Source organism: Vidua macroura, unplaced genomic scaffold (genome assembly GCF_024509145.1).
Source record: "Vidua macroura isolate BioBank_ID:100142 unplaced genomic scaffold, ASM2450914v1 whyUn_scaffold_211, whole genome shotgun sequence".
NCBI lineage: Eukaryota > Metazoa > Chordata > Aves > Passeriformes > Viduidae > Vidua > Vidua macroura.
In genome coordinates, this window is record NW_026530586.1 from 1,655 (window position 1) to 13,966 (window position 12,312).

Consider the following 12,312-nt stretch of genomic DNA (forward strand, 5'->3'; position numbering starts at 1 on the left):
GGGGGAATTTTTGGGACCAGAATTGGGGGATTTTTGGGAATTTTGGGGGGATTTTTTGGGAATAGAACTGGGGGATTTTTTGGGAATTTTTGGGACCAGAATTTGGGAAATTTTGGGGATTTTTTGGGAATTTTTGGGACAAGACTTGGGGGATTTTTGGGGAATTTTTGGGACCGGAATTGGGGGATTTTGGGGAATTTTTGGGGATTTTTTGGGAGCAGAATTTGGGGATTTTTGGGAAGTTTTGGGACCAGAATTTTGGAGATTTTTGGGAATTTTTGGGAGCAGAATTGGTGTTTTTTGGGGGGATTTTTGGGGATTTTTGGGAGCAGAATTGGGGGATTTTTGGGGAATTTTTGGGACCGGAATTGGGGGATTTTGGGGAATTTTGGGGATTTTTGGAAATAGAACTGAGGAATTTTTGGGGATTTTTTGGGAGCAGAATTTGGGGATTTTTGGGAAGTTTTGGGACCAGAATTTTGGGGATTTTTGGGAATTTTTGGGAGCAGAATTGGTGTTTTTTGGGGGGATTTTTGGGGATTTTTGGGAGCAGAATTGGGGGAATTTTTGGGAGCAGAATTGGTGGATTTGGGGGGGATTTTGGGGGATTTTTGGGGAATCCCCACCTCGTCCATGGCGCGGATCTCCAGGCGCAGTTTGTCCATGACCGTGATGAAAAGCTGCCAAAATTCCAAAGGAAATTTGGGATCAGCCCCAGCCCAAATCCCCCCCAAAATCCCTTAAAAATAACAAAATGCCCCCCAAAAAAATCCCCTCCAAAATCCCTTAAAAAGTAACAAAATGCCCCAAAAAAATCCCTTTAAAAATAATAAAACGCCCTCAAAAATTCCTTAAAAAATCTCTTTCAAAAAAATAAAATGTCCCCAAAAAAGCCAAAAAAAAATCCCTTAAAAATAACAAAATGCCCCCCAGAATTCCCCAAAATTTAAAAAAAAATTACCAAAAAAATTACAAAAAAAAAAAATCCCATAAACTTGCCCAAAAACCCTCAGAAAGCATTAAAAACCAAAAAATTCACAAAATAATTGTAAAAAGTTTTTTTTTTTTTAATTATAAATAATTCCTGGAAAATCTGAAAAAAATCCCCAAAAATTCAAAAATCTAAAAATCCCTGAATAGTCACCAAAAAAAAACCACAAAAACATTTCTAAAAATGCAAAAAAAAAAAAAAAAAAAATCCCCCAAAACCACAAAATCTCTCTCAAAAAAAACCAAAAAAACACAAAAATTCCCAGAAAAATACCCAAACACGACCAAAAATGCAGAAAAAAATCACAAAAAATCAGAAAATATCCTAAAAAATAATTTTAAAATCCCCCAAAATTAAAAAAATAAAAAAAAATCCCCAAAATTACCAAAAATTCCCATAAAAACACCCCAAAAACCCTCAAAAAATGGCATAAAAACCCACCAAAAATTCCCAAAATAATCACCAAAAATGCAAAAAAATCCTAAAAAAATCCTAAAAAAATCCAAAAATCGCCCCAAAATTCTTATAAAATTTAAAAAAAAAATCCCCAAAATTCACAATAAATTCCCATAAAAACACCAAAAAACCACCAAAAATTCCCAACAAACCCAACAAAAATTCCCAAAATAATCACCAAAAAATGCAAAAAAAATCACAAAAAAATTCCTAAAAACTCCATCAAAAAATTGAAAAAAAAATCGGAAATAAATCCCCAAATTTCCCCAATGCCCCAGGCATTCCCAACCTCCCAAATTCACGGAAAATTCCCAAAATTCCCAGAAAATTCCCCCAAAAAATCCCATTTTTTGCCATATGGCGACGCAGCGATTCAGGGTTCCCAAAGAATCCCCAGAAAATCTTCAAAAGCACAAAAAAAACCCCCAAAAAATCAAAAAATCAGCACCAAAAAATCACCAAAAAAATCATCAAAATAAAAAAGAAATTCCCAAAATATTCACCAAAAAATCACACGAAAATATTTAAAAATGCAAAAAAAAATCCCCCAAAATAAAAAAAATCCCATAAAAATGTCAATAAAAAACCTTTAAAAATTCCTAAAAAAACACAAAAAATTCATAAAATAATCCCAAAAAATACAAAAAATCACAAAAAAATGCAACAAAAATCACAAAAAAGTCAGAAAAAAACAGAAAAAAAAATCCCCCAAAATTAAAAGGAAAAAAATCCCCTAAAAATCACAAAAAATTCCCATAAAAATACCAAAAAAAATCACAAAAAATTCCCCAAAAAAAAAATCACTAAATAATCGCAAAAAATGCAAAAAAAATCACAAAAAAATCATAAAAAATTCCTCAAAACTCAGAAATAATCGGAAAAAAAAAATTCCCCAAAATTCAAAGGAAAAAAATCCCCTAAAAATCACAAAATATTCCAATAAAAATACCAAAAAATCCCTCAAAAAAACCCCAAAAAACCACAAAAAATTCACAAAATAATCGCAAAAAATGCAAAAAAAACCCCACAAAAATTCAGAAAAAATCCTCAAAAATCAGAAAAAAATAAAAAAATCCAAAAGTTAAGGGAAAAAAAATCCCCCAAAAATCATACAAAATTCCCATAAAAATAACAAAAAATCCCTAAAAAAAACCACAAAAATTCACAAAAATAATCACCAAAAAATTGCAAAAAAATCACAAAAAAACCAGAAAAAATTCCTCAAAAATCAGAAATAACCAGGAAAAAAATCAAAAAAATTCCCCAAAATTTAAAGGGAAAAATCCCCTAAAAATCACAAAAAATTCCCATAAAAATACCAAAAAAATCACCAAAAATTCCCAAAACACCCAACAAAAATTCACAAAATAATCACAAAAAATGCAAAAAAAAATCAAAAAAAATCAGAAAAAATTCCTCAAAAATCAGAAAAATCAGAAAAAATAAAGAAAAAAAATTCCCCAAAATTAAAAGGAAAAAAAATCCTCTAAAAATCACAAAAAATTCCCATAAAAATACCAAAAAAATCACAAAAAATTCCCAAAACACCCAACAAAAATTCACAAAATAATCACAAAAAATGCAAAAAAAAATCAGAAAAAATCAGAAAAAATTCCTCAAAAATCAGAAAAAATCAGAAAAAAATAAAGAAAAAAAATTCCCCAAAATTAAAAGGAAAAAATCCTCTAAAAATCACAAAAAAATTCCCATAAAAATACCAAAAATCACAAAAAATTCCCAAAATAATCACAAAAAATGGGGGAAAAAAAATCACAAAAAATCAGAAAAAATCATTTCAAATTCCTCAAAAATCCCCAAACATTCAGAAAAAAAAACCAGCCAAGAATTCCCCAATTCCCCACCCCCCAAATTCCCAGAAAATTCCCGAAATTCCCCGGAAATTCCCCGGAAATTCCCGTTTTTCGCCGTACGGAGACGATGTCGGCGATGCAGCGGTTCAGGTTCCCTTTGTCGTCCTTGATGGTGATCGGTCGATCCTCGCGGATCCGCTCCATGGCCAGGGGGGCAATCCAGCTGGGAATTCCCAAAATTCCCAACATTCCCAAATTTCCCAATCCACTCCCCAATTTCAGAGTCAAAATCCCAAAAAATTCCTGCAAAAATCCAAAATAATCCCCCAAAAACCCCAAATTCCCAATTTTACCCCAAATTCCCAATTCCATCCACGGCCGGGGGGCAATCCAGCTGGGAATTCCCAAAATTCCCAAATTTCCCAATCCTGTCCCCCAATTTCAGAGCCAAAATTCCCAGAAATTCCTGCAAAAATCCCCCAAAAACCTCCCCAAAATTCCCAATTTTACCCCCAAATTCCCCAAAAAATCCCAATTTCAACCCCAAATTCCCAAAATTCCCAAAATTCACAAATTTCCCAATCCACTCCCCAATTTCAGAGTCAAAATCCCAAAAATTCCTGCAAAAATCCCAAAATAATCCCCCAAAAACCCCAAAATTCCCAATTTTACCCCTAAATTCCCAATTCCATCCATGGCCGGGGGGCAATCCAGCTGGGAATTCCCAAAATTCCCAACATTCCCAAATTTCCCAATCCACTCCCCAATTTCAGAGTCAAAATTTCCCAGAAATTCCTGCAAAAATCCCTCAAAAATCCCCCAAAAACTCCAAATTCCCAATTTTTACCCCCCAAATTCCCCCAAAAATTCCCAATTTCATCCCCAAATTCCCAAAATTCCCAAAATTCCCAATTTCATCCCCAAATTCCCAAAATTCCCAGAATTCCCATTTTCCCAAAGCTCGCCCCAATTTCAGAGCCAAAATTCCCAGAAATTCCGGCAAAAATCCCCCAAAAATCCCCCCAAAACCCCAATTTTACCCCCAAATTCCCCAAAAAATCCCAATTTCAACCCCAAATTCCCAACATTCCCAAAATTCGCAAATTTCCCAATCCACTCCCCAATTTCAGACCCAAAATCCCAAAAAATTCCTGCAAAAATCCCAAAATAATCCCCCAAAAAACCCCAAAATTCCCAATTTTTACCCCCAAATTCCCCAAAAATTCCCATTTCAACCCCAAATTCCCAAAATTCCCAACATTCCCAAATTTCCAATCCACTCCCCAATTTCAGAGTCAAAATTCCCAGAAATTCTGGCAAAAATCCCAAAATAATCCCCCAAAAACTCCAAAATTCCCAATTTTACCACCAAATTCCCAAAAATTCCCAATTTCAACCCCAAATTCCCAAAATTCCCAACATTCCCAAATTTCCCAATCCACTCCCCAATTTCAGAGCCAAAATTCCCACAAATTCCTGCAAAAATCCCCCAAAAATCTCCCCCAAAACCCCAATTTTACCCTAAATTCCCCAAAAATTCCAATTTCATCCCCAAATTCCCAAAATTCCCAAATTCGCAAATTTCCCAATCCACTCCCCAATTTCAGAGTCAAAATCCCAAAAAATTCCTGCAAAAATCCCAAAATAATCCCCCAAAAAAGCCCAAAATTCCCAATTTTACCCCAAATTCCCAATTCCATCCATGGCCAGGGGGCAATCCAGCTGGGAATTCCCAAAATTCCCAACATTCCAAATTTCCCAATCCACTCCCCAATTTCAGAGTCAAAATCCCAAAAAATTCCTGCAAAAATCCCAAAATAATCCACCAAAAACCCCAAAATTCCCAATTTTACCCCCAAATCCCCCAAAAATTCCCAATTTCAACCCCAAATTCCCAAAATTCCCGGAATTCCCAATTTTCCCAAAGCTCTCCCCAATTTCAGAGCCAAAATTCCCAGAAATTCCTGCAAAAATCCCCCAAAAATCCCCCCAAAAACCCAATTTTACCCCCAAATTCCCCCAAAAATTCCCAATTTCACCCCCAAATTCCCGGAATTCCCAATTTTCCCAATCCACTCCCCAATTTCAGAACCAAAATTCCCAGAAATTCCTGCAAAAATCCCCCCCAAAACCCCAATTTTACCCCCAAATTCCCAAAAATTCCCAATTTCAACCCCAAATTCCCAAAATTCCCGGAATTCCCAATTTTCCCAAAGCTCTCCCCAATTTCAGAGTCAAAATCCCAAAAAATTCCTGCAAAAATCCCAAAATAATCCACCAAAAACCCCAAAATTCCCAATTTTACCCCCAAATTCCCCAAAAAATCCCAATTTCAACCCCAAATTCCCAAAATTCCCGGAATTCCCAATTTTCCCAAAGCTCTCCCCAATTTCAGAACCAAAATTCACAGAAATTCCGGCAAAAATCCCAAAATAATCCACCAAAAACCCCAAAATTCCCAATTTTACCCCTAAATTCCCAATTCCATCCATGGCCGGGGGCAATACAGCTGGGAATTCCCAAAATTCCCAACATTCCCAAATTTCCCAATCCACTCCCCAATTTCAGAGTCAAAATCCCAAAAAATTCCTGCAAAAATCCCAAAATAATCCCCCAAAAACTCCAAAATTCCCAATTTTACCCCCAAATTCCCCCAAAAATTCCCAATTTCATCCCCAAATTCCCAAAATTCCCGGAATTCCCAATTTTCCCAAAGCTCTCCCCAATTTCAGAACCAAAATTCCCAGAAATTCCGGCAAAAATCCCCCAAAAATCCCCCCCAAAAACCCCAATTTTACACCCAAATTCCCCAAAAATTCCCAATTTCAACCCCAAATTCCCAAAATTCCCAAAATTCGCAAATTTCCCAAAGCTCTCCCCAATTTCAGAGCCAAAATTCCCAGAAATTCCGGCAAAAATCCCCCAAAAATCCCCCCCAAAAACCCCAATTTTACCCCCAAATTCCCCAAAAATTCCCAATTTCAACCCCAAATTCCCAAAATTCCCAAAATTCCCAATTTTCCCAAAGCTCGCCCCAATTTCAGAGTCAAAATCCCAAAAAATTCCGTCAAAAATCCCAAAATAATCCCCCAAAAACCCCAAAATTCCCAATTTTACCCCAAATTCCCAATTCCATCCATGGCCAGGGGGCAATCCAGCTGGGAATTCCCAAAATTCCCAACATTCCCAAATTTCCCAATCCACTCCCCAATTTCAGAACCAAAATTCCCAGAAATTCCTGCAAAAATCCCCCAAAAATCCCCCCCAAAACCCCAATTTTACCCCCAAATTCCCCAAAAATTCCCAATTTCAACCCCAAATTCCCAAAATTCCCGGAATTCCCAAATTTCCCAATCCACTCCCCAATTTCAGAGTCAAAATCCCAAAAATTCCTGCAAAAATCCCAAAATAATCCCCCAAAAACTCCAAAATTCCCAATTTTACCCCCAAATTCCCCAAAAATTCCCAATTTCAACCCCAAATTCCCAAAATTCCCAAAATTCCCAAATTTCCCAATCCACTCCCCAATTTCAGAGCCAAAATTCCCAGAAATTCCGGCAAAAATCCCTTAAAAATCCCCCCAAAAACTCCAAAATTCCCAATTTTACCCCCAAATTCCTCCAAAAATTCCCAATTTCATCCCCAAATTCCCAAAATTCCCGGAATTCCCAATTTTCCCAAAGCTCTCCCCAATTTCAGAACCAAAATTCACAGAAATTCCGGCAAAAATCCCTCAAAAATCCCCCCAAAACCTCCAAAATTCCCAATTTTACCCCCAAATTCCCCCAAAAATTCTCAATTTCATCCCCAAATTCCCAAAATTCGCGGAATTCCCAATTTTCCCAAAGCTCGCCCCAATTTCAGAACCAAAATTCCCAGAAATTCCGGCAAAAATCCCCCAAAAATCTCCCCAAAAAAGCCCAAAATTCCCAATTTTACCCCCAAATTCCCCAAAAATTCCCAATTTCAACCCCAAATTCCCAAAATTCCCAACATTCCCAAATTTCCCAAAGCTCTCCCCAATTTCAGAACCAAAATTCCCAGAAATTCCGGCAAAAATCCCAAAATAATCCCCCAAAAACTCCAAAATTCCCAATTTTACCCCCAAATTCCCCCAAAAATTCCCAATTTCATCCCCAAATTCCCAAAATTCCCAAAATTCCCAATTTTCCCAAAGCTCGCCCCAATTTCAGAGCCAAAATTCCCAGAAATTCCTGCAAAAATCCCCCAAAATTCCCCCCCCAAAAACCCAATTTTACCCCCAAATTCCCCAAAAATTCCCAATTTCAACCCCAAATTCCCAAAATTCCCAACATTCCCAAATTTCCCAATCCACTCCCCAATTTCAGAGTCAAAATTCCCAGAAATTCCGGCAAAAATCCCCCAAAAATCTCCCCAAAAAAGCCCAAAATTCCCAATTTTACCCCCAAATTCCCCCAAAAATTCCCAATTTCATCCCCAAATTCCCAAAATTCCCGGAATTCCCAATTTTCCCAAAGCTCTCCCCAATTTCAGAACCAAAATTCCCAGAAATACCTGCAAAAATCACCAAAAATTCCCAATTTTACCCCCAAGATTCCCAGAAATTCCCACAAAAAACCCAAAAATTCCCAATTTTCCCACCAAATTCCGAATCCCAAAATTCAAAATTTCTGTCTCAAAATTCCCCAAAAAACCCCCAACAAAATCCCAATTTCACTCCCAAAATTCCCAGAAATTCCCGCAAAAATCCCAAAAAAATCCCCCCAAAAAAACCCAAAAATTCCCAGTTTCAGAGCCAAAATTCCCACAACAATTCATAAAATATCCCAAAAAAACCCCAAAATTCCCCAAATCCCAGAATCCCAAATTCCAGCCCAAAAATTCCCCAAATTCCTGAATTCCATTCCCAAATTTTTCTCTTGCACGTCTCCTTTTTAGTCAAAAATTAGCGCAAAAAAACCCCAAAAAATCCCATAAAACCCCCAAAAATTCCCAGAATTTCACCCAAATTTTGCCCAAAACATCCTAAAATTCCAACCAAAATTACCAAAATTCCCCAAATTCCCGGATTCGCACCCGGAATTTGCGGCAGAAGTCGTCGATGTTGCCGATCTCGCCGCCCTGCCCCTGCTCGAGCGCCACCTTGAACTGCACCAGGAGGCGCAAGCAAGAATTCCCCAAATCCCCAATCCCAGAATTCCCAATCCCAAATTCCCGCCCAAAAATTCCCCAAATTCCTGAATTCCATTCCCAAATTTTTCCCTTGCACGTCTCCTTTTTAGTCAAAAATTAGTGCAAAAAAACCCAAAAAATCCCATAAAACCCCCAAAAATTCCCAGAATTTCACCCAAATTTCCTAAAATTTCCCAAAACATCCTAAAATTCCACCCAAAATTCCCAAAATTCCCAAAATTCCCGGATTCGCACCCGGAATTTGCGGCAGAAGTCGTCGATGTTGCCGATCTCGCCGCCCTGCACCTGCTTGAGCGCGGCCTTGAACTGCACCAGGAGGCGCGAGCACGCCGCCGTGTACCTGGGAATTCCCAAATTTTTCCTGGAATTTCCCCGGATTTTCCTGGGGTTTTTTTGGGGATTCCCGGTTCTCCGGGCTCCCGGGGGTTTTGGGGAATTTTTGGGGGATTTTTGGGGCGCTCGCTCACTCGTTGGGGGTGACGCAATCCTTGATGTACGCCTTCTCCAGCGCCTGCAGCGTCTTCACCACCGCAAAGAGCTCGGCCATGTTGTCGTACCTGCGCAAACTGGGTGAACTGGGAGCCACTGGGAGCCACTGGGATGGGACTGGGATGGACTGGGATGGAGTGGGATGGACTGGGATGGACTGGGAGAGACTGGGATGGACTGGGATGGACTGGGAGAGACTGGGATGAACAGGAACAGCTCCGCCATGTTGTACCTGCGCAAACTGGGTGAACTGGGAGCCACTGGGAGCCACTGGGATGGGACTGGGATGAACTGGGATGGAGTGGGATGGACTGGGAGGGACTGGGATGGACTGGGAGGGACTGGGAGGGACTGGGATGAACAGGAACAGCTCGGCCATGTTGTCGTACCTGCGCAAACTGGGTGAACTGAGAGCCGCTGGGAACAACTGGGATGGGGTAATGGGGTACTGGGATGGACTGGGATGGACTGGGAGGGGATTGGGAGGGACTGGGATGGACTGGGATGAACAGCTCGGCCATGTTGTCGTACCTGCGCAAACTGGGTGAACTGGGAGCCACTGGGAGCAACTGGGATGGGGTAATGGGGTACTGGGAGGGACTGGGAGGGACTGGGAGGGACTGGGATGGACTGGGATGGACTGGGAGGGGATTGGGAGGGACTGGGAGGGACTGGGATGAACAGCTCGGCCATGTTGTCGTACCTGCACAAACTGGGTGAACTGGGAGCCACTGGGAGCAACTGGGATGGGGTAATGGGGTACTGGGAGGGACTGGGATGGACTGGGAGGGGATTGGGAGGGACTGGGATGAACAGGAACAGGTCGGCCATGTTGTCGTACCTGCGCATACTGGGTGAACTGGGAGCTACTGGGAGCCACTGGGAGCCACTGGGATGGGGTAATAGGATAATGGGATGGACTGGGATGGGACTGGGAGGGGGTAATGGGATACTGGGATGGACTGGGATGGGACTGGGAGGGGGTAATGGGATACTGGGATGGACTGGGCTGGACTTGGATGGACTGGGACTAACTGGGATTAACTGGGATGGACTAGGAGGAACAGGAACAGCTCGGCCATGTTGTCGTACCTGCGCACACTGGGTGAACTGGGAGCCACTGGGAGGGACTGGGATGAACTGGGATGGACTGGGATGGGGTAATGGGATACTGGGATGGACTGGGATGGACTGGGATGGACAGGAACAGCTCCGCCATGTTGTTGTACCTGCGTATACTGGGTGAACTGGGAGCCACTGGGAGCCACTGGGAGGGAATGGGATGGGGTAATGGGATATTGGGAGGGACTGGGATGGACTGGGATGGGGTAATGGGGTACTGGGATGGACTGGCATGAACAGGAACAGCTCAGCCATGTTGTTGTACCTGCGCATACTGGGTGAACTGGGAGCCACTGGGAGGGACTGGGATGAACTGGGATGGACTGGGATGGACTGGGATGGACTGGGAGGGGGTAATGAGGTACTGGGAGGGACTGGGAGGGGATAATGGGATTGATGGCGTATACTGGGATGGACTGGGATGGACTGGGAGGGACTGGGATGAACAGGAACAGCTCAGCCATGTTGTTGTACCTGCACACACTGGGTGAACTGGGAGCCACTGGGAGGGACTGGGATGGACTGGGATGGGGTAATGGGATACTGGGAGGGACTGGGCTGGATGTGGATGGACTGGGACTAACTGGGACGGACTGGGATGAACAGGAACAGCTCAGCCATGTTGTTGTACCTGCGCATACTGGGTGAACTGGGAGCCACTGGGTTTAACTGGGAATGGACTGGGATGGGGTAATGGGATACTGGGAGGGACTGGGATACACTGGAACGAACTGGGATTAACCCCAATGCCCTCCACCCCCATCCCAAAATTCCCCAAAAATTCCCGGAATTCCCTCACTCACTTCTCCCTTTCCCGGGCGTTCTTGTAGAGCTTCACCTCCTGTGGGGAGAGGAGACGGAAAATTCCCAAAAATTCAAAAAAAATCCCAAAAATTCCCAAAATCCCCGGGCTCGTTTTCGGCCATCTCCGGCCATTTCCGATAATTTCCGGACACTGTCCGCCACTTCGGCCATCTCCGGACACTCCCGGACATTTCCCTCAATTTTCCGGACGCTCCCGGACATCCTCGGACATTTCCGGACATTCCCGAACATTTCCGACCAGTCCCGACCCGCACTCACCTCATAAAGCTCCGGTTTATTCCCGGGCGCTGCCGTGGGAGGAAGAGAAGGGTTAAAAGGGGAAGGAACACCGGGAATTCCATCCCGGCAATACCGGGATCATCCCGGGAATCGCTCCCGGCCCTCACCGCCCATCCCGGCCGGGCCCGCGATGCCGTGGAACATCCCCGGCTGAGCCTGGAGGGCTCTGGGCCCCCTCCTCGCTCCCGAGAATCCCGACAATCCCGATCCCGATGATCCCGGTCCGGTCCCGGCGGCTCCGCGGCGCTTCCGCCTCTTTCCGTACACACGCCCACACGTCCCTCCCCTTCCGGCGAATCTCGGCATTTCATTGGCTCTGCCACTCCGCCTCTCTGTTTTTATTTCGCTGATTGGCTCTTGGGGCTGTTAATCAAAGCCGTTGCCAAGCGACGCCGCCATGTGTGCCCCCACTATGGCGGCCTCGGTAGTCCAGTCTGAAGGGCCGCACTACGTTGCCCACAATGCCTTTCTCCGCTTGTCCCGCCTCCTCTTGACAACGATTGGCTCATCCTCTCAGCTTACTCCTCGCTGATTGGTCTTTTGAACTGTCCGTTACCCAGTTGCCAGGCAACGCCGCCATGCTGTTACCTCCTATGGCGGCACAGTAGGAGACGGTGCTGTGGGAGACGACGGCGCTCCTGTCCCCGGTGGCGAACGAGGCCCCGCCATTTTCTACGACCAGTCCGAGAGTACCGCTGTCGGCGTCTTGCGAGACTTAATTAAGCCCGTGGCCTAATTACTCCTTGGCCTATTAGAGCCGTGTCTAAGGTGCCGTACGGCGTTTTGCCGTACAATCTCGCTTCCCAGAATTCCTTTTCCCCCGCGTCCCTCCTTTTCCGGTGGCACGTCCGCATCCCATTGGTCAGTTCGTCCAACGCCGCGTTTCCGCGTCGCTGATTGGCTTTTCAGCCTGTCACTCACAAGTGTTGCCGGGCAACGCTACGGTGCTGGTCCCGCCATGGCGGCGCTTGTGTCGGAGCTGGAGGCGGTGCTGGTGCTCAAATTAAGGGATTTAGACCTGGTTTAAGGGATTGACACTTAAACTAAAGAGTTTCGGCCTGGCTTAAGGGATGTAAACCTGGTTTAAGGGGCTTAGGCCTGGTTTAAGGGGTTTAGACCTGAATGAAAAGGTTTAGACCTGGTTTAAGAGATTTAAACCAAAAT

The 12,312-nt window shown here is 43.3% G+C and overlaps 1 protein-coding gene across 1 annotated transcript; it reads right to left on the reverse strand.

The window, feature by feature from the left end:
* Positions 1-626: 626 nt before the first annotated feature.
* Positions 627-11,577, reverse strand: VPS28 (VPS28 subunit of ESCRT-I; the record flags this gene model as incomplete). The annotated part of the gene is made up of 8 exons (XM_053969460.1): positions 11,256-11,577; positions 11,128-11,156; positions 10,848-10,885; positions 8,901-8,990; positions 8,668-8,773; positions 4,958-4,980; positions 3,379-3,457; positions 627-680 (listed from the first exon to the last, which is right to left on the reverse strand). Coding segments are annotated over exons 1-8 (618 nt in total), but the record flags the coding sequence as incomplete, so codon positions are not given.
* Between the last annotated feature and the right edge of the window lie 735 nt (positions 11,578-12,312).